General features: G+C 36.0%; 1 protein-coding gene across 1 annotated transcript; it reads left to right on the top strand.

Moving 5' to 3' along the window:
• Positions 1-19,464: 19,464 nt before the first annotated feature.
• LOC114402608 (probable inactive purple acid phosphatase 9) lies at positions 19,465-23,594 on the top strand. The gene is made up of 2 exons (XM_028365255.1): positions 19,465-20,297; positions 21,936-23,594. The coding sequence occupies exons 1-2, from the start codon at positions 19,593-19,595 to the stop codon at positions 23,217-23,219; spliced, it is 1,989 nt and encodes a 662-aa protein (XP_028221056.1). The 5' UTR covers positions 19,465-19,592; the 3' UTR covers positions 23,220-23,594.
• The last annotated feature ends 414 nt before the right edge of the window (positions 23,595-24,008 follow it).

Here is a 24,008-nt window from a genome sequence, read left to right as displayed (position 1 = left end):
ACTCAACAAATTCATCATATCACTTATTGTAGGGATTTGGTGCCTAATAATACCTATTTTGGGCACCAACAGAGCACAAGGATTTAAGCTCTTACGAACCAAATCCTCATCCAATAACTCCTTTACTTGAGGAAAAACCTCAAGCCCTAGAGGTGTGGCTATGCTAACAAGTGTCTTTTTACAAAGGAGAAGATGTGGAGGTTGTCTAAGAGGGGAAGTTTCTTTAATATTTTTCTTTATTTCAAAATGACTTTCCTTCTTAACTAACCTCTTAGAGGAGGCACTTACTTCCTTACACTCCTCCTTAACCATTAAAGGTTGTCCTTCTTCTTGGGGGTAGATTTCTTCACTAGATTCTTCCCCTTTTGCTTCTTCACTTTCACTAGAGGAAGGTGACGTAGTAGCCTCATCTTGGCTACTATAAATGTCTTGGCTCCTCATAATCATGGTTTTTGTGGTGGGGCATTGAGAAGTAATGTGTCCTCTTCCAAGACATTTAAAGCACTTTATAGAGCTAGTCTTCTCTTGCATACTAGCCTTAGGGGTTTGCTTTTCTATTGTCTTCCCCTTATCATCTTTGGGCTTAGAAGGTGTCACCCCTAAGATGCCTTGACCCTGGTCTTTCTTTGGATAAGAGTGAGAGCCATAAGATTTTGAAGTAGACTTCTTTTTAAGTTGTTGCTCTACCCTTATTTCCCAATCTAAGTTAGCCTATACATTGTCCTTCCCATGGAAGTATGGGAGATTAATGTTAGCCTCTTGAGGCTTTCTTTCCTTTTCTCTTCTATGGGAGTGAGGTCTAAGATGTGACCTATGCCTTCCTTCGTAATAGTCACGAAGTTCTTCACTTAGGCTCTTGCAAGAGTTATGACTACTATAGGAGGCATGTTTTTCTCTTTTCATTTCTTTCATTATTTTTCTTCTTTCTTCCTCTCTTATTTTCTTTCTTTCATCTTGACTTATTTCTTCCACTCTTTTTTTCCTTTTTCTTTTCTCTCTTGTTTTTCTTTCCATAACTTGAAGGAACTCAACTCATCTAAGATTCTAGATAAAGGGTCTTTATGACTAGTACCCTTGCCATTAACACTAGATGAATGATGACTCATGTTGGTTCCTAAGTTGTGGTTCTTTCTTGTTGGAGGTTTGTAAACAAAAGGTAAAAGAAACTATTGTTGAAACTAGCCAAAATAAACACTAAAAGAGGTGTGAAAGATAAGGTAAAAACTAATTGGTAAAATGCAAGCTATCTAGGCGGTTTAACAATGGAAGGTAAAAGAAATAAGCTATGAAAGTAAGCAAGAAAAGTAAACTAGGTGAATCCTAAGAGTGTTTGGATGACCACATCAAGGTTCCCAACAAAACACTCACTATCCTAAGAAAATATTGCCTAAAATTATTACACACAAATGGAAGTTTGTTAACCTATTGGAGGCTCCCAACACACTTCCAATGAAAGACCTTTTTGTTACAAAACTTGAAAGCAATAAAGGTAAGTAAATTGCAAATTAAAAAAATTACAAAACGTCCTCAATTTTGGTGGTTGTTATCTCTTTGGTGATTCACTCAATTTGGAGTGCTTCTTAGTCCAATAGCTCTTAAGGTGGTTGGTCCCTTACTTCTTGACTCAAATTCTTCAAGGGATGACACCAATCCTCCTTTCCAATTCTCTATATGGCAACTCACAAACAAGGAAACAAAGAGTCAAGCAATAACCAAAGACAAAAAAATGAAATGAAAGCTAAACCAATGGAGTTTTAACAAAACAATTTTTCAAGGATTATTCAACAATTAAAGCAATGAAAATGACATAGAAGCAAGCTAGGACTCAAAGAGAAACTTAGAATGGCTCTAGAGTAGAGTAAAAAAAAAGACTCAACAAACCTCTAGCTTTGGCACTTGTCTTCACACTAATTTTCAATTGAAATTTTCAATTATACAATAAATTTTGAGCCAAAACAACAAGCACACTTCCCTTTCACCTTTTTTTTTGGATACTAATTTTCCTGCCAAGTTATGTGATTTTTTGTATTTTTTTACTTTTATCCAAATCACTTATTTCTTTTTTTGTAAATTTTTTCCAGATGTCTAGAAAATTCAGTAAAAATTTCAGCTCAAAATTCGAAGTAACCAATTCTCAGTAATTTTTACAAGTTTGTATGTCCAAGCTACCAGCACCAGCGATTTTTTTTTTAAGCATGGTATATTGATTGCCTTGGGCTTACTTTCAATCTTCCTATGTATGTTGAACTCACTAGGATTGTTTACCACAGTTTTAGGAGTTCAATTTTCACTTAGGATCAACATTTCAGCCAGCAATTCAATCACCAAAACTCAAATTCACAATAGACACAATCATAAGGAAACCTAAAAGTTCAAGAAAAGGTTCACAATCAAAGACTTTCTAAGAATTTTGCATGGACATGTTAAGGACTAATTAACATGAAAAATTTGACTCAAATCAAATAATAGGCTAAAAGAATTTCATACACTCGTGAACAAATGAGTTAGACAAAGAAACAAGAAAATAAAATCCAGCACAACATAAGAAATCTTATGTGACAAGTTTCATGACTAGACATGACTTCTATGACAAAACTACAATAGGTGAACAAGTCACTCTAGATTTTTGAGGTTTTCTTCTACTTTAATATTTTTGTAAGAATTTTATGGTTTAGGTTTCTACCAGAAAAAATAACAAGACAAAACTCAAAGGAACCTAAACTCAACACAATTCATGGTTCAAGAACAAGAACAAGAAATTTGAACCATAGAAAATAAAATCTAGCTTCTATAGCAAGTTTAATCGATGAAAACTCTAAAGAATCATGTTAACAAAATTTAGCACAAGACATTTGAGGAGATACATGGAGAAAAAATGAAGAAAAAACAATGGAAGAGAAGGTAAAGCAAAAAATTAATGGAGGTTTAAAGAGCACCTACTTGAAGCTCTTGTGCTCTGATTACCACTTGATGGAAGCTTGCTTGTGGGGCTTCTATGGAGGCTGGATCTTTGAGCTTCAATGAGGTCCTTTAATGGTGATTTTCCACCATGGAGATGCAGTGGAAGTCAAAGGAGAAGAGGTAAGAGGCGACGCCATCCACTAGGGAATAAGCCATGGAAGAAGGAGCTTCACCACCAAGATGAGCCTTGGATAAGAAGCTTGGACAGGATGCTTCAATGAAGGAAAAGAAAGAGGGAGAGAAAGAGAGAGGGGGGAGCACGAAATTGAAGGAAGAAAAAAGGGAGAGAATTTGAACTTTGAGTTGTGTCTCACAAGACTCCCATTCATCAAAGTTACAACAAGTGTTATACATGCTTCTATTTATAGACTAGGTAGCTTCCTTGAGAAGCTTTCTTAAGAAAACTTCCTTGAGAAGCTAGAGCTTAGCTACACACACCCATCTAAAAACTAAGCTCACCTCCTTAAGAAGCTTCCTTGAGAAGCTAGAGCTTAACTACACACACCCATCTAAAAACTAAGCTCACCTCCTTGACAAAATACATGAAAATACAAAAAAAGTCCATACTACAAAGACTACTCAAAATGCCCTGAAATACAAGGCTAAAACCCTATACTAATAGAATGGCCAAAATACAAGGCCCAAAAGAAGGAAAAACCTATTCTAATATTTACAAAGAAGAGTGGATCCAACCTTAACCCATGGGCTCAAAAATCTACCCTAAGGTTCATGAGAACCCTAGGGCCTTCTTTAGTAGCTCTAGCCCAAGCCTCTTGGAGTCTTCTATCCAATACCCTTAGGGGGTAGGATTGCATCAAAAGTTATGGCATAGCATATTCTAAAACAGAGAAAAAAGGCTTGAAGAAGAAAATGAAAGAAATGCTTCTCTCATTCAGCAATTCAATGATGAGTACAGATTATATACAAGAGTTAGTTCATAACTAACTCATCAAACAATTACAACTTATTCTAACTAAAAATGGTTACAACAGAAAATGAGAGAGAAGGCTAATAAGATAAGTTAGTTGCTCACAATTTTGTCAGCTACTTCTTTCGCAGCTTGAGACGTCATTTGGCCATATTGCTTTGTACGTGCCTTGTTCCACTTCTCGTGTCTAGAAATTGGGGACGGTGGGAGGTACAATGAAGGGTCCTCAATAAATGCTGCTTTTTCTTCTGGTATCTTCCTTTTTTCTTCTATTAATTTTTTTTCAAGCAGCTCATAGCCTCCCCTAGACAACAAGTGCGGAGAGTCATTGTATTTTTGAATCTCCTATGCCTTTTTCCGTATCCCCTTCCAATAAAAAAAATAACCATTTGTCAAGGATTCAGAAAAACATGTCTTGCAAACAAATACAGAGTATGTAAGGAGGTCAAAACATTAATACTGAAAAAAAAAACCATGCCAAGTAGGGGTTTGCCTCATTTTTGAAAATTTGGCCCAATCTTTTGCATCAATGCCATATTTAACCGAAGGATCATCTTTTGGTTTCCCTTCACTGTTACCATACACATATTTTGTTGTCAACGACGACTTAAATTGCCTCCAACGCATTGCCACCATTGGCATCACCTTCTTTTTGGCATTATCACCCTCGGGGATGTCGAATTTCGCCTACAAAACATTTGTGTAAAAATAACATGCAGACACATATCAATGTTTGTAACAAATAATAAATTACCAGCATTATGGACTTACCAATATGTCATCCCATATCATGTTCTTTAGCGTTTCTGGTACATCATTCCAGGTAGAGTGTAAAATTGGAATCTTGTCTCGTGCCACAACTCCAAGATAACTGTGAAACTTATCTTTATGAGGTCCTGAGCCTCTACCAGTGGTTGGATTGACGCTGATAGTTGCCCTTGGTTGATCCAAGGTTCTTGCTGTCAACCTTCTTAGTCGAGTGGTTTGCCTAGTTTTCCGAGACGTCCCATCAGAAGGAATCTCGGCATGTGTAGGTGATAGTGGGGGTGTCGTCATTCGAAGGACAGTGCTGAAAGAAAATACATGAGGACAACAGTCAGTAAAAATGACATAAATAGATGGGGACAACAACAAAGATTCAACATGATCGAAGCCAAAGATTGAACATGAAACAAAATACATGATGACATTATTTTTGTTAATTAGCCAAAGATTCAACATGTTACGAGCCAAACAAAATACAGATCATAGCTACAATGACATATTATATTGTTCAAGTGGAGAATCAAATAAAGATATGTGAACAATGTAACATCAACCTCAGATATGTCAAGAAGGTACCAGTAAATTTAAGCATAATTTCTATTACTGTTGATTATTTGATGGTTACAGCAAATGATTAGGAGAGTAATCAAATAAACCAACCCTAAAGATATAATTTTATTTTCTTAAATTTTCTCTTCATGTGATTTCATTATTTCAAGCTCTCATTGAATAAAAATAAACTTCCATAATGTTATGGTTTGTACTTTGTATAGTTCCTGATTTTCAAATGCTAATTAAAAAAAAGACACTAGTAAACTATCTCGATAAAACAAGTCTTGTAGGTGCTGTATTGAGCCATATTATGTAAGAACTGAAAATTAACAATGCCATTAGTAAAGGTGCTTTCCTCTCCTCTCTGAATAGCTTAAAAGTTTGTAAAAGCTGAACTATTAAGCCCCAATCTCTGTTGTCTTCCTTATCTCATTTCCCTGGTTATTGTAATTTCTAAATTTTTGAATCTTTGTTGCTCATACTCTTGATTGCATGGATAGGAACTCCTTATGATTAATCAAAAGTTGAAATAAAATAAATGAAAGCATTACATAGAAGGAGATTCTAAACTGATAACAAACTCGAACAAAAATGAGGTCACTCCCGCTCAATCCCAATCCCTACTTAAGTGCCACCAACTTGGATTCTGCAGTGACTGACATCACATACATGGTCACGTCACATGATCCATCTCTTCTCTCTCCCCTTCTTCTTCTACATGGTTTCAGGGTTCAGAACAAAATCCTGTTTCCAAAAATCTTCTAATTTATTAAATGCATACAATAAAATATTGATTAGGCCTAAGACTGCCAAGATAGAATCAAATTTTTAATATGATCGTCACCATTAGACATAACACATTACATTGGCTAAAGTAGAGTGAGGCAGACTCAAGCCTAATTGCTTATGCTTCAAAATTCAAATTATATACTTCTTACTATATAACGACCTAGTTAAATATCTACCTCGATATTTCTCTGCTCATGAAGATTTCTAATCTGATGCAATTTTCCCCCTATCAAGTCTAAAGGACATGAACGGAACATATAATAGTACAAACTTGATACTACAGAACATACATGGTGTTAAACTTACCCACCACCAGTATCTGAAACAACAAGAAAAACACTCAAATCTCTCACTCATTAGTTTAAAATAAGGGATAGAGTCCAGTCAACCCCCAAAGAAAAGAGAAAGTTTCAGTTTGGCATTAGATCCTGAAAGATGGTATCCCATTTGATCTCTTCAACAGTGGCATACCAATAGCCATCATCATCATCTCCACCCATCTTGTCATCCTTCTAGAAATGGTAGACCACAAGACTAGAAAAACCAGGCTGATATAATTTTATTTTCTCATCCTAAAGATATAATTTTATTTTCTTAAATTTTCTTAAAGTTGTATTTTTACAACATTTTCTTAAAGTTTATTAATAGATCTAGTTTATGTAGAGAATTCACTTCTAGAGATATGCAATGTGTTTCTTAGCACACATCAACTGACAAGCAAACACATAAACTCCTATAAGGGATGGGGGGTTGTCAGTTTTTATGATCTAGACAAGATTTTTAGCATTAGAATTTAATCCAAGTACCCTGTACCATATAGGTTGTATAAAAAATAAGATAGGCAAGTGGAATAAAATTGTTAGAAGTTTATGTGAGTCAATATACAAAGTTTCAAGTATTGGCTGCCACCAACCAGCACTTGGAAAGTTGGAACAACGTGGACTAGCACCGAGAACTGACAAGCAATCGACATAATGTTTGTACACTAGCAAGGATCATTCATGCATATATAAAGGAGATAAGCATTGGCCATGCTGTGTGTGAGGATGGAAATTTTTTGTGATACTAAATGTAAATATGATTTGTGTATAAAGGAGATAAGCATTGGCCGGCCATGTTACTTAATTTTTTTATAATTTATGTATTATTAAACTTTTTAAGGATTCGTTAAAATAAAAATAGATCTTTTGTTAAAGTTTATTTATCTTGAGGAAAAAAAATCTTTTTATTGAAACAAAAACTAATGTTTGAAAAAATATTTAAATTCAAGTGTTAATTACACACTAAATACTAAATATATTGAAGCTCGGGAAAAGTATGACTGACATTTAATAGCGACCAATTCATATTCAGGATTCTTATTAAATCAAGGAATGAAGTCAAGAAACCGCTAGAAATTTCAGATGCTGCAGCCTTAGAAAATGTGGCAGCTATTTTTGGGTTGCATGTGACACCTACCTTGCCAATAAGTGATGTGGCCTCTAGGTCTAGTCCATTTTTGTATGATAGGCAGTTAGGTGTCGTTATTCTCCCATAGCCCTTCATGATGGTCATGTCTAGTTGCATGTTCAACATCATCTTCATTGGTGGCCGACATGATGGGTATTTGTTCATTGACAGGTGACATGTCAGTCACGTCAAATGCTGCATCATGACTAAAGTCGGTCATATCAAATTTTCTGCCTTGTACAACCACAGACCAAGTTGGGTCAGACGGATCTTGGGCATAAAAAACTTGTCTGGCTTGCACTGCCATCATAAATGGGTCATCATTGTAACCACCATTTTTCAGGTCAACTAAAGTAAAGCCTATTTTGTCTTTGCGTACCCCTGTATTTGCATTAACCCATCGACAACTGAACACAGGAACTCTAAATTGATCGTAATCAAGCTCCCAAATATCTTCAATGACTCCATAGTATGGCATTGACGCGTTAATCGGATTGTTATTAGAAACACTACTAAAGTGAGGTGACTCACCGTCAACAGTAACCCCACTGTTTTGCATGGTACTTCTTGCATCTTGTGACTTTGTGTAGAAAGCATAGTCGTTGATATCATATCCTTGCCAGGTGGGCACATTCAGATTTGGACCAATAGCTAACAGTCGTAGCGTATCAAAAACTGTGTCATCGGCGAAAATGGTGTGCCTGAACCAGTTCACGAAAGTTCTATTATGTTCCTACAACAACCTCATCTTGTTCATTTTTGGGTTTTTAGCTGACAATTGGTTTTTGTGACAATCTATGTAAGGCATCACCTCTTTTGCGTTGTTTAAGACATATAGATGAGCTTGGGACAACCTTTGGCAATCCATGGTGACAACATTAAATCCTCGACTTCCGCTACCTTGAGTCGTGGCCTGATGACGACTTTGTGGAACCCTGACTGGCTGTGCGTTACTTATATAATATGACTATTTTTCATTTGCATCATACACTTCAACCCCGTCTACCCACAGATTGCTCAGGTCTTCTATCAAAGGAGCCAGATACACGTCAATATCATTTCCAGGTTGTTTTGGACCGGCTATCATCATAGACAGTAACATGTATTTTCGCTTCATGCACAACCACAGAGGAAGGTTGTAAATCATTAATAATACCGGCCACGAACTATGATTGGTGGTCAAGTTACCAAAAGGATTCATTCCATCTGAAGCTAGTGCAAGCCTTAGGTTTCTAGGCTCCTGTGCAAAATTTGGATACAAGCAGTCAAATGTCTTCCGTTGTGTACAATCAGCGGGGTGTCTGATCATGCCGTCCATTCTTCTTTCATCTACTTGCCACCTTAAGTATTTAAAATCCTGTGCACTGGCAAACAACCGTTTGAACCTAGGTATTATTGGCAAATACCAATAAACCTTTGCTAGACGACTACTAGGGGTGCCTGAACCTTCACTGCCTTCCCCATCGTTGGCCTTGTAGCGTGAAAGTCTGCAGGTGGGGCAGAATTGCATATTCACAAACTCATTTCTATACAGAATGCAATCATTCGAACATACATGGATTCTTCGGTACTCCATGCCAACAGGACATAATATCTTTTTTGCCTCATAGTGACTCTTCGGAAAGGTGTTATCTTCTGGAAGAATATTTTTCAATAACAAAACCAACTCAATGAAGCTTTTGTCACTCCACCCAAATCTAGCCTTTAGGTTAACCAAAGCTAGCACAGCTGATAACCTATTGAATCTTTTGCATCCAACATACAATGGCGTCTGTGCATCTGTTTGAAGATCATCATAAATATCTGCATGAAAACCCCGAAAGCCCTCTTGCCCAAGATCACGTATCATGTCTTCCATTCGATCGCCGCTTTCTAGCTCAATCGAATGAGCTGGACATGTTGTTCTATGACCAAGCAACTCACCATGCCATATCCACTTTGTGTAAGTGGGGCTAAACCCATCACATATCAGATGCGATCTAATGTCATTCAAGGAATGACGCCTGACATTCACACATTTAACACAAGGGCAGAAATACTTTGCATCTATGGTTGGTGAATTTATTTGGGCAAATGACAAAAACTCTTCAACCCCGTTTTCATATGCTTCGCTTATGTGAGGTGCTGTAATCCAATTTCGATCCATGGTCATTGTTGTGTAATACTAGGTACGTCATACTCAATGCATGTCAATGTCTTCTTATTTTCATTCAAAGGTGTCGTCCTATCCCATTCAGGAACACTCTATTTTTGTTACTTCGTTGACAGTTACAATCTAAGTATGATAAGGTAAATTTGAGTGAATTTTGGCAACACTTTGCATTGGTCTCTAGTGCACGAAATGAAACAAGTCATGTGAATTGACCATGTTCAAATGTGCACCCGGAGAACAATGCATTATGCAGTCAACCGAAACTTACTCAAATGTACCAAACCGTACATATCGTGTAACTGTAAATGAAGTAAAAAAAATAAATGCTCCCAAAATATCCAAACGGACAATTCAAGATCCAATAAAGTGATTAATCCAAACTGTCCGTATTAATCCCTTTTTTGAATCTTGAACGGGAAACTAAGGGTATCTCATGCATGCACTAGAAATTACCAATCCACAACATAGATAATGCTATAACTATTCAGATACGTTACGAACATAAGTATGACATACATACCTGCAAAGATACGTGTCAAAATGCTAGCAGTGTGATGATGGGAGGGAGAACAACAACATCTTATTATCAGATAAGAAGCTGCAGTTCGTAGTTTGCAAAAAAATTTCCTACAACAAATGAAAAGACAAACAATATTTTAAACAAATGGACAAAAGGTTTAAGAATTACAATGTTCAAATAATATTAGGTCGCTAAGGTTACTCATGGCAAAACAAACAACATTTAAGATTTTATAAATCAAAGACTTTCTGCAACTGTGCCATAATTGCATGATGTCATGTGCATTATTTATAACTAGAACATAACTTTAAAGCTTATATTTACAATAACTAGTGAGCTATAGCCTATAGGTATGCAAACATTTATATTTATGTATTGGTTAAATCCTAGCCTCTCTCAGGATGTTGGGTGCAACTATGCAAAATCAAGCTTTATAGAACTTTGATTGGGTATACTTCACCCTTCCATTTTATTGTGTGATAGACTTGCCTTGTCATTCAAATGCAAGGACTGTGTAAATTTAAAAGAAAAGGAAAATAACTCAACAATTTAAGCAGACTCAAAAATTTCCATGATGTAACAATTCCTTCATAATAAGGAATAATGGATAAAACCCAACATAATGAATTGGAAAAAACATCTAGTGCCGAAGATATTTGTGGGCCCTTTTGTTAATAAATTAGGTGGCCTACATCTAGGTATTAAAGCAATTAAGTACATTCCCTAGAGGAAGGGGGCCTATGCCCAGAATTGCTAGCTGGATTAAGTAGTAACCAATGTGTATCTTCCATTGGCTGTGAATGGCAAACAAACAAGTGGTCAGTGGCCGACAGTAAGAATTAGGATGTTGTTGCTAAGGATTATGAATCTCATGGATTGCTTGAATTTGTTTTCAAAATACCTCCTAAAAAATACAAAATCATACAAAAGAATCACACCAAAAATAGGATGTGGAAAACATGGAGGTAATCCTTCCAAAGTTATTGCTATTAGGACACCCGAATCAAAATAGCTATTGGTACTGCACGGGGCTTGGCTTTCTTACACACCTCAGAAAAACAAATCATATACAAAGATTTCAAAGCCTCCAATAAACTACTTGATGAGGTATGTTATTTTCCTTACTTACTCTCTGTTATATTTGATGAGTTTATGAATTTCCAATAGCCAATTTATCATCCTTCTGTGTTGAATATGACAAGGAGCTCCAACATGTGTAGGCTGTAGCTAGCATACTAGTCACAGTTCAAGTTAAGTGTAACTACTAACTAACTTGGTTTACAGTTATTATAGGTAGTTAGACCTATTACTGCATGAGTGTGTTTGTTGTTGTATTTGAGTAGTTGTACCTCTCTCATTCTAGCTTTCTTCCCTTGTCAATAAAAATGTGTAGCTCCTACTTGTATCATCATCTTTTCATTTAATTCAATAAAATGAGTTACTTGAATTCCTCTCTTGTTCTTTGAGATATATGGTCTTTGTGGTCACTTGTATTTTTCCAAAGTTATTTCGTTAGTAGGGAAAATTTGAGAAGTGGGAAAACATCCTGTATTCTAAATTAGATATTTGCAGGAAGAGTTAACCTAAATTATATATACCATTTTGCAAAAGTAAGGGTAAAACTAGGGGTGAGTATAGACCCAATCAATATGAACTAAATTGGCTTATGAAAATAAATCTAAACTAAATTCAAGGAGTGATTTTGTCTTTTTTCTTTTTTAAAGGCCACTTCAATGTTTTATTTTTTGCAATTACAGTGTTGTTGGTACATTTGAGCTTAGTTTCAATGTTCAATGTATTATGATGTTTCAAAATCCTATTTATTGCCATTTTAGAGTAGTAGTAGGTTTGATGCTATTGAGAAAATTGCTATATCTTGGAGTTTCACTCATTAATTATGTGTGAAAACCAGAAAAGACTGTGTTATGATGGCTCGAATATTTTGTCTCAAAAATAGGTGAAATTAAATATTTTCAATTAGGATAGACATTATCAACTCATGTTTCATCCTCAACAATAAAGACTGGTTGAAATATGTCATCCTTTGGCTGCTATCTTTCAATCATATCTTACCCTTCAATATCTTGCACATTTTGTAGGCATCTCAAGACACTTGTTGGTTGTTGTAATTTAGTCAAGGCATACCCTATAAACTCTAAATCTCCTATTCTTTCGTCTCTTTGCTGTACTTGGACCATCGTAATTGAGGCACATCTTAGATTCTTAGTTGCCACATGACTATCTTTGTTTTTCGGAGTTGGCACTTGGGGGCTGTGGACCATGTGGTTCTAAGGACAAATGCTATGACACTCTCAAATACTCTTTTTGACGTACCCACTAACTAAGTGGGATGTTGATCCTCTCCGGTAGCCCCCTCTCTAACCTCCTTCCATCGTCTTTATCCCTCTCTAATTCATCTTTCTCCATTATTTACCGAATTTTTCTTAATTTTTTCTATTTTTATACTTATGTTTTACGTTTTATAGAGGCAGCGCAACAGGAAAGGATCCAACTTGCTCACAATATCATGCTTTCTCAATTTTGTCTTTTATCTCTCTTCTCTTCTCATTATATCATATATCAAATATGTCACTTTCTCTCTCTCTCTCTCTCTTTTCCTTTTCTTATCTCCTTCTCTCTCTCTCTCTCTCTCTTTTCTTTGGCCACTCTAAGTCTATACCTTTCAGTTATAGACGCAATCACCATGATCACTATGCGGATTATGAGGCCAATTCCAATCCTTTGGAGAAGGGTTATCCCTCTAGGGTTCTTGGTAAACCTTTGAATGATCTTTGGTAAGGAGGTCAATTCATAGAACACTGTGTTTTTCATCTGCTCCTTCAATTTCATTAATCTTTCCTTCATAAACATAAAAGGTCGGTACCACTTTCCAACATCCACTGATTCGGACCTATCATTGGACAATGCGAATACGTTGAAATCAGGAAGCTTCGCACGCAAGGAATCAGCAGAGCCTAAACCTTCACCTTAATGATAATCAGTGGGAGTATGAACATAAGATGGAAGGAAGACTCAATTCAATTCAAAAGATCATGAAAGCAGATCACAAAGGCTATAATGCGGGATTCAAGCGGATGGAAGAAATGATGGAGCTATTTACAGATTGGATTGGGGAGCAAGTCAATCAAACACAAATATACAAATTTGAGCATGGCCACATAAAGGATAAAATTGGAGGGAGAACACATGACTGTAGACTTCAGCAACAAATGAAGGTCGAGGTTCATGTGTTTGTACGGGATATGCATGCATATGGATGCGTACACAAGTTAAAGACATGTTTAAAAATGAGGGTAGCATCAGAAAAATAACACATGCATGCAGTCGTCGTGTTTAAGGATAGTCAACCACTGATTAGGTTCCGATGGTGTGAATATTGCAATCCCACCCTTCTTTGATGCAACAAAACTGCATCATCCAACATTTTGTTGCCATTAAAGGTTTCATTTGAAAACATGATGTTATTCCTCTACTAATGGTGAACATTCTCTCAGCATCTAAAATCTTTCTATTCCATTTCTTTTCAATTTTCTTTGAATTCATAATTCTTTGCAGCTAAATCTGTATTGTATAATACACTATAATTTTTTAATGCTACACTATAATTTTCTTTTTAATTTTTATATACGCATGGTTTCTGTCATTGTGTAAAGTATTTACTTATGTATTATATAATATATGAGTACTTAGAAGAAGGTCAATTGAAAATGCAATCAAGATTGGAATAAGAACAGGAAGCCAAGGTTGTTGTTATGAGTAGGATCCAAAGGCTAACCAAACTCATTCTGGTTTCCTCAAAGAATGCAAATCCAGGATAACTATCTCATTTTTTCAATCATCAGCGAAGTTGGTTAGTTGGCTAGGATGATGTGACTTGGCTCTAATGTCATATAATGTACATTATGTATTCCTGTTATCATCTTTTTCAGTTTTGTCCTACAAGGTGCCTATACTTTGAACTCCACACTAGACAAATTGAAAATGAGAGTGACAAAGATTCATCAGATCTGTTTCATGATGTTAGACATAAAACATAGAATCGTGGAGGTTCCGTAAACTCGACTCGTAGAATCGAATCGTAAACTCGTAAGAGTTTACTCAAAAGGTAGCAATAGAACCCACTACCCAAAAGGCAGCAACAAAACCCACTATCCACCCTTGATGAAGCCAAAATTTCAATTAACAGATAATTTGTCCATGTTTGGGGGACCACCTTAGCGTTGCCAGAATTCAACACTAAGCATCGTTTCAAACTTTCAATTAACAGAGATGAATTAACAAAGAAGCTTTGAGAAAGAAAACACCTTAGCGTCATGGAGCAAAGCTTGGAGCTAGGTCAAGAAATGAGGGCTTTCGACGAGTGAGGGCTTTCAAGTTTCAAACAATGACAAGGACCACCATGACGCGATTAGCTCAGCAGTCCAGCACGGCAGCACGACAGCGATGATGACAACCACCACGACGCGAGTAGCTCAGCGAGAGTCATTTTGAGAGTAGCTTGAACAAGGTAGAGTGAGTGAGTAGAGAGAGTCGCAAGAGTCATTTTCGGGGGTTGTTGTATGACGCCGTTTCGGGTTTTCATAAACTCGTGGACTCGGAGCATACTCGCGAGCCTACCCAAACTCGTCCGAGTCTACGCAAAATTGGATGAGTCTACTCCGGTTTCGATTTTATTTCCAATTTAACTCGCAAACCCTCAGTAGAATCGCAAAATTATAAGATTTTACGATTTAAATCGAGAGTTTAACAACCATGGTAGCTAACATAAACTCATTACTACAGACTACCAACACAAATCCGAAATCCTAAATGACCAACTACTACATTACTACACTACTACATTTCACATAATCCCGACTGAAACGCAAAACAAAACAAAAATTAACAGCTTCAGATTACATAAAAAGATAAACAAAAATCAGAGCTTCTCTCACAAAACACACAATGTATCTTACCTTATGGAACCAGCTTTCTCCATAAACCAAATAATGGTTTGCTTTTGAGGGATAAAATGAAAAAGGACAATTACAAAACTAACACGCACAATAGTACAACACAACAACACCAGCCTTTCAACTGTGCATACAAACATTAAACAGTACAATGTTATAAACCTTACCTTTTATGGGACGCAGCTTCACGACAATGTAGACCACCAACAACGTACAACTAACAGCCTGAGACGACAACAAAGCAGATTCCTCAAATGAATGAATGAATATAAGCAATGCAAATGAAGAAGAAGCAACAACGGACCTTACCTTTGTCGATGGCGACTGTAAACGGAAGAAGAAGCAACGACAGACCTCTTTGTCAGAGACTATGCTCTCTATAGCTACCTAGGGCGCAAAGTTGTGAGTAATTGTGTGCTAATTTTGAGCTTCCAATTGCTAGGGCGCGTCAAAGTAAAAGAAAGTAACAAGCACGTGCCTACCATGTGATACCATTTAGGATACAAAGATGGGTCTTAGAAAAGACCATCTTTGTATTGCAATAAAGTCAAACATCATGTGTCCGCCACGTGTCACGAAATAACATACAAAGATGGGTCAGGGGACAAGACTGTCTTTGTATTTTTACGCCTCAAATCACGTGGCCTCCACGTGAAACCACCAACAATACAAAGACGGGTCTTATCGCTGTTGGACCTTGTGGCCTCAATAATCTTAAGAGGGATAGGCTTCGAATGCAGAAGAAGCAACAATAATCAATTTAATAATATTCTATAAACATGCAAGGCAAAATTGATTGCAATAACATAAATGAGATAAGGGAAGAGAGAATGCAAACACAATTTTATACTGGTTCGACCACTTCCCGTGCCTACATCCAGTACTCAAGCAACCCACTTGAGATTTCCACTATCTTTGTAAAATCCATTACAAAGTCTGAACCACACAGGGACAATCCATCCCTTGTGTTCAGGAATCCTTTACAACAATCTCTTAACCAATCTCATTGAATAAGAAGAATGGAAGAAGAATTCTCTCTTCAAGAGAAGAATATTACAATGAAGATCCATGGATGAACTCTTAATGGATTTGCAAGTGTTTGTCCAAGAGTTCTTGAGAGAGCATTTGGCAATGAAATTCTCTTGGAATCTCTCTCATTTTCTTTTGAGAGAGGATAAAACATTTTGGCCAAGCAAAACTCTCTGCATAAAATTCGTGCCCAAGTCACACATATATATAGGCCTTTGATGGCCATTCAAAATCCAAATGATAAGATGTGACTGTTGGCGATATTCCTTGAAAATCCTCTCTGGTAATCGATTACAGAATTAGTGTAATCGATTACACAGTTGTTTTTCTTGAACAGTTGTGACCTTTCATTTAAAATTTGAATTCCCAACGTTCAGAGTCTCTGGTAATCGATTACATATGATGTGTAATCGATTACACACTTTCAAACCATTGGTAATCGATTACATGTATTGGTAATCGATTACATGTGCCTTGAATGACTTGAAACCTTTCATTGTGAGGCAAGGCTTGATCTTGAAGAAATCTTGAATCAAGGCTTTGTTTGTTGAAACAATCTTGTATTAATCTTGAAGCAAAATGAGCCTTGTTTGATTCTTCTTTTGACATCATCAAAATCATGTATACATACATTCACAATCGCAAGACCGTCTTTGTATCCTACTGACGAAAATGATGACGTGTTTGCACCTTAACAATACAAAGACGGGTCTGGGGACAAAACCATCTTTGTATTGTTACGCCTCAAATCACGTGGCCTCCACGTGAAACCACCAACAATACAAAGATAGGTCTTATCGCAAGACCGTCTTTGTATCCTAATGACAAAAATCATGACGTGTTTGCACCTTAACAATACAAAGACGGGTCTATGGACAAGACCGTCTTTGTATTTTAAATCGCCAAATCACGTGGCTGCCACGTGAAACTACTAACAATACAAAGATGGTTTCACCACACCACCGTCTTTGTATAGTCGTCGGCCCACTCATGTGTTTGCCATGTGTAACCATTAACGATACAAAGACGGTTTTCACCACAAGACCGTCTTTGTAAGTTAGTCACGTAAATACAAATTGCCACGCCAACTGCATGTTTACGACGGTTAATGGCTAACGACGTCGTTCTCATGCTCTTAATTACGAACATGTCATCGCCTCACCTTCTAAGACGGTTGTTCGTTGAATCCTCGACGTAGAATGTTGTTTTTGTAGTAGTGTATGCATCCTACTACCAATGATAATTATAAGAACAAACAATGACACTATAAAAATCAAATGAGTAATTAAACTTAATTTTTTTATTCACGCATATATATTAAGTGGGTCCATTCCATGGTAGTTGTGCTTTGCTTCTACAAATGTCGATTCAATTTTTTAAGTTGAAATTATGTAAACAAAAAATTAGTTTAATAGTCATCACAATAAAAAATAATTTTACATTATCAATCAATCACGAATTATCATTTATATGAATTTTAAAAAAATTAACAAACTTACTGTATTATTATCTTTGTTAAGTAAAATTTTCTTAAGGATAGAAGTGTTATGTTTGGACAAAGTTAATTTTGACAAAACAAAATACTTAGAGGAAGATTTTTGTCAAAACTAGCATGTGGATTGCCTATTATGTTAATTTTGTCGAACTATGTTTTCTATTAGAGATGGTCGAAAGCAAATAAGAAAATTTTACTAAGTTGTGTGAGAAGTCTTCTTTCGATAAAAGTTAGTGGCAATGATCACTTATGCACATGCTTTTAGAATTTTGAAACCTCCAGCAAGACTTTCAAAATTCAAAAGGAAGCAGTTGTAGTGGTTTTTCATAGAAGACACCACGAAACAAGTAGCACCGATAGAGATAGAAAGTTAATAAACCATTGTAATCTATAAATAAGAGATTCAATTTCTATTTGTCTTCAAATTCAATTATTATCACTTAAATCTTCATACATCATTCACATAACACACATGTGACTATTGGTTCAAAGATGATAGTATTTATATTTGTTCCACTTTTAATTAATTTTTTATTTGATTTTTCTTTCAATCCTTTAACTATTTTTAATGTCTATTTCTTTTTCGAATTTTACTTTTTTTTCAATTTCTGTTCTTATTACAATCTAAAACAAACTACTTTTAACTATTATAGTGAATATTATTATCAAAATTATAATTATTATTTTTATCAACATATAAACAATTTTCTTAAGTTGAAAATTATAGTTGTTTATTTTAAAAAAAAACTTACAATTAAACTATGAAATCTATTTCTCATGATAAAAAAAATTGATAAGTTAATTAATGAAATCTAGCATGAAAATATAGTTATCTTGATTATAACTTATCTAAAATACTTTTACAATTTTGACGATATATATATATATATATATATATATATATATATATATATATATAATAATAATAATAATAATAATTTATAACTAAATGATGTTATAAAATTATTTTTAAATATTTGTGTATCATTTATTTTCTCTAAAAGAATATAACACTATGCATACTTTATTCTTTAAATGTGTTTATTTAAAAAAACAGTTAAGAAAATATAAAACGGTTAAAACGAGAGTGACTTGAGATAGTTTAATTTTTTTAGCAAATTATTAAATAAAATTAATTTTAAAACTAAAATTAAGAAAATTGACCCAAGATATATGATTTGGTTTAATTTTTATAAAGTTGTAATATTCACTAACAAATAATAAAAGTGACTATTTACTTGCATGTAAATTAATAAACCACTGACTTAAAATAATTACTGTATGACATAGACTGGGGTAAAATATATTTTAATTTTATTTTAAGTAGCTCTTGCTTCTTGGTCCCATTGATTATTGAGATTTTATCATTTTTTGTATGACATAGACGGTAAAAAAATCTCAGGAAATTCAACAGGAAGAAACGAGCCGCAGTGTCGCGTAAGCAAAAGAAGATGGAATATGCCATTTAAAATGCGAAAACGATACTCTTTCTCTCTCTCTTTTTAATAATTTTATTTTAGTTTGTTTTCAAAAAATAAAAATTTAAATTTTAGTCTAATTGTAAAAGAAAAGTACGACAAACAAGTAAATTTATGTTTTTTTTCTTAATTTTTTTTAGGTATTTATTATAATGGTATGCTTGAAAGATTAAAAAGAAAAAAACTATAAATATTACATTATATTTTAAATAAATAATAATTTTTTAAAGCGCTCACAAATTGATGTGTCATATAAAATAGATGGACAGAAGTTATGGAATTAGATAGAATTATGACACTTTTTTAATTTTTGACAAATTTAAATTTTCGAATTTATCAACACACTAGAGTTAAAAACGATTATTTATTATTTTATTTCACATCCCATGCCCTTATCAAAGGAATGAATCAATAATCAAACATTCATGATTCAACAATGAAGAATTGATTCAATTCATAGTCTCAATCTTCCAAATTTATCACAGATCCAAATCCACCACCATGATTCCCGATCTACCCCTCCCCTTCCTCTTCTCCTTATTCATCATCTTCTTCCACCTCGCTGAATCCAAACCCTCCCTCACCGCCACGCCAACCACCCTCCCAGCCTCCGGCGCCACCGTCAATCTCCGCTGGTCCGGCATCCCTTCCCCCTCCGACCTCGACTTCCTCGCCATCTATTCCCCTCCGACCTCCCCGCACGACAACTTCATCGGATACCTCTTCCTCTCGCAGTCCGCCACGTGGCGCACCGGCTCCGGCAACCTCTCCCTCCCCCTCGTCGACCTCCGCTCCAACTACTCCTTCCGCATCTTCAGCTGGACCCGCGCCGAGATCAACCCCAAGCGCCAGGACCACGATCACAACCCTCTCCCGGTCACACGCCACCTCCTCGCGTTTTCGGAGGAGGTCTCCTTCGCCCCTCACCGTGGGCCCCAACAGATCCACCTGGCGTTCGTTGGGGCCCACGGCAAGGAGGAGGATATGCGCGTGATGTACATCACGCGCGATCCGAGAGAAACCTACGTAAGGTACGGGGAGAGGGAGGATAAGCTTGATGGGATTGCGGTCGCACGTGTGGAGAGGTACGAGAGGGAGCACATGTGCGACGCGCCTGCCAACACGAGTGTTGGGTGGAGGGACCCTGGGTTTATCCACGACGCCGTTCTCATAGGTTTGAAGAAGGGACAGAGGTATTATTACAAGGTAATAATGACTAATAACGTTCTTTTATTACATATTAAGTTTTGAAAAAAAAAATCTTATAATCAAGATCAAAGGGAGTAGGTAGTTGTTAGTTTTTATTTTTTGTTGAGAAGCTTGAGACACGCCCTCATACACTTTTTTAAACACACCCTCTAATGAAGGTAGTAATTGGAACCTGCTACTGTTATTGGAATAAACCATCAATTTTTTTTTTTTGAAAGCATTATTCTCTCTCCTAAAGTAATGAAATTAGGATTTATTTGAATACAATTTTATTTATCCGTGAGATTTACTGACCTAAATTCCCGTGGTTATTTAGATACAAGCTACTTGAAGAACTTGTGCAAATATACAACTTATTAGAACTTTTTATATAAGTAGTTTTTAAAGTATTAGAATAGTTGTTCAAGTATTGAAACAATCCTTCAAATTAGTCTCTCAGCGTTAGTAAAAATATATCAATGTAGAGAATAAACTGATGGATTTTTAATATCTTAGGGACTACTTATAAAACTTCATTACTTTAAGATTATTTAGGAAATAAAATAATACTTTAGGGACAAATTGTTGGTTTACTCTATCTATTCGGGATTTTGTTCTAAGGCTTATTAATGTTGGTCGCTAAATGTGGTAAAATTATGGTCCTGAGTGTTGGTTATTTTGGCTCTGAGGCTGATCAATGCTACTCTAGTGTGTCTTGTGGGGTTACATTAAGTGGCATGCTGCTTAGGTGCTACATTTGGCACTAATGGGTGTGTCAAGCTGGCATTTGAAAGGGCTTATTTATGTGAAAGTGGTTTTAGACCTTTTAATAAGCTCTTGATTTGTTTTAAAGAGTTTATTGCATCATAAGTGTACACATATACTGTATACTGTATTCAATAGGATTTAATGACTTTACTCAGTGGTCCTGTTTATTAATGTGATGTATGGAAGTTTGCGTAAGAACATTTCACACTATTAACAAATATAAATTGAAGAATAAATGCACCAGTTATGTAGAGATTTTTTGCACCGTTATCTAATCATAAATGGACAGTTATGTGTGACAGGTTTATTACTAGTAACTTTTATAATAACTTCCAGTTTATTGATTAATCTTTGTATGCTGACTCTGTAAAAAATTTATGTTATTAGCCAATAAGAAATCATAGTAGGCATGAATTTTGACGTAATTATTCAATAAGTTTATTATACCTGGCAATTTCTAATTTCTAATTGGTTGACATTGTAAAAACCCTTTACACTCAATGCATATACTATTTTCTCTAAAAGTTATATATGATTTCTTATTTATTGACATTGTAAAAACTTTACATTGACCATGCATGCCTATTAAACTCGAACTAAATTCTATTTTAAAAATCTTATTAAAATGTGTCAGTAAGTTTCATGGTTACACAGGTGAATAAGTTTTCATTTTGATAAAAGAATGTTGAATAAGAGTTTAATTAAGCCCAAACCCAAATATTTGCTAATGCCCAAGTCAGGGTTTAATTTTGCTTTTGTCAGGACTAATTTGTCTGGTGTTAATCAATTTCTGGAACAAAATTGTTTCTTTGCTCCAAAACAGTGAGACCTTATGAATGGAGAAATGTTGAGATATTAACTGTTTAAATCTAATTTAATATGTACCAGGTTGGAAATGATAACGGAGGTTGGAGTGCAACTCAAAGTTTTGTGTCGAGGAATAGTGATTCAGACGAAACAATAGCTTTCCTGTTTGGTGACATGGGAACAGCTGTACCATACAATACGTTTCTGCGAACGCAGGATGAAAGCATATCAACCATGAAGTGGATCCTCCGTGATGTTGAAGCTCTAGGCGACAAGCCAGCCTTTGTGTCGCACATTGGAGACATTAGTTATGCAAGAGGTTATTCCTGGTTGTGGGACCATTTTTTTGCCCAGATTGAACCTGTTGCCTCCCAAGTGGCATACCATGTTTGCATTGGCAATCATGAGTATGACTGGCCTTTGCAGCCATGGAAACCTGATTGGGCCAGTTATGGAAAAGATGGGGGTGGTGAGTGTGGTGTGCCTTACAGTTTAAGGTTTAACATGCCCGGAAACTCTTCAGAACTCACTGGAAATGCTGCAGCCCCACCAACTAGGAATCTTTATTACTCATTTGATATGGGAGCAGTACACTTTGTGTATATTTCCACGGAGACCAATTTTGTTCCTGGGAGCAAACAGTACGACTTCTTGAAGCATGATTTGGAATCGGTTAACAGGAGCAAGACTCCTTTTGTGGTGGTGCAAGGGCACAGGCCCATGTACACTACCAGCCATGAAAATAGGGATGCTGCTTTAAGAGGAAAGATGCTTGAGCACTTGGAACCTCTGTTGGTGAATAACAATGTGACACTTGCCCTTTGGGGTCATGTTCATAGATACGAGAGATTTTGTCCACTGAATAACTTCACTTGTGGTGTTAATGCGGGTCACAATGCAGGGGACAAAAAAGGATATACTGTTCACATTGTGATCGGCATGGCAGGGCAAGACTGGCAACCTGTCTGGGAACCAAGGCCAGACCATCCCGATGATCCAATCTTTCCACAGCCAAAATGGTCTCTGTACCGCGGAGGCGAGTTTGGGTACACAAGACTCGTCGCTACAAAGCAGAAGCTCGTGCTTTCTTATGTGGGAAACCATGACGGTGAGGTGCATGATCAGTTGGAAATTCTGGCATCTGGGGAAGTTGTCAGTGGTGACGGAGGCTGTAGTATTGCTGATGCTAATTCTAAAGCTGGAAATGTGATTGTGGAATCCACATTGTCTTGGTATGTCAAGGGAGGAAGTGTGCTGCTGCTTGGTGCATTCATGGGTTACGTTTTTGGTTACGTTACAAGTGCAAGGAAGAAGTCTGAGGTGCCAGAGAGCAATTGGACTCCGGTGAAGACTGAGGAAACTTGAACTGTATATTACAGTTACTGTTTACCAAATTTTCAAGTAGGTCATGAAGGTTCACAGAAAAGAAAAACAAGATGGCATGAAGGTTTTGAATTGTGAGATTTCCACTCGTTTTTGTTTGATTAAGACACCTAAGCTGTCACCTCATATACTTGAGGACTTATCTTTGTATATATGCATTTTTTTTTCTTGCTTAATTATTTCTTTTAAGGCATTTCATATAGGAACTTGTGTTGTTGTACATTATTCAAGGTAATATGATCTGTTGGATGAGACCATACACTATTGTAACAAAGAAAAAAAAGTGTTAGATTTGATTGTACTATTGATACACAAACTTTGATGTCGCAATAGGAATTACCCAATTTGATCATTAAATTTTGTATGTCAGTCCTTTTTTATACACAAACTTAGAAGGGAGAGATGGTTGTTACTCTTCAAAGTCAAGCAAACCTCTGGTTTCAATGAACAAACAACATTCTTAAACGTAACTCATCAATTTTTGAAATTATTCTAGATTCAAATTCGAATCATGTGTTTATTATGGGCCAATAGCACTGAAAGTAGAAATATTACGTTTCGGTGCAAGTGGCCATATTCAGACAAGAAACCAGCGTGCTGTATCATATGCAGACAAAAATTGCTAAAATAATCAAATTGTGTAAGGCAGAAACCCAGAAAATATCTGAGGGGTGATTCGGTCATCAACTAGTTTCATGGACATGCAGTTCAATCATGATTATTCTTGATCACGAAAGGAAAAAGGAGGACCAACCAACCAGTGTCACAAAA

The sequence above is a fragment of the Glycine soja genome, chromosome 20 (genome assembly GCF_004193775.1).
Source record: "Glycine soja cultivar W05 chromosome 20, ASM419377v2, whole genome shotgun sequence".
NCBI classification, from domain to species: Eukaryota; Viridiplantae; Streptophyta; class Magnoliopsida; order Fabales; family Fabaceae; genus Glycine; species Glycine soja.
The sequence above is the reverse complement of the archived record's forward strand: the minus strand, read 5'-3'. Positions and strand labels throughout refer to the sequence as shown.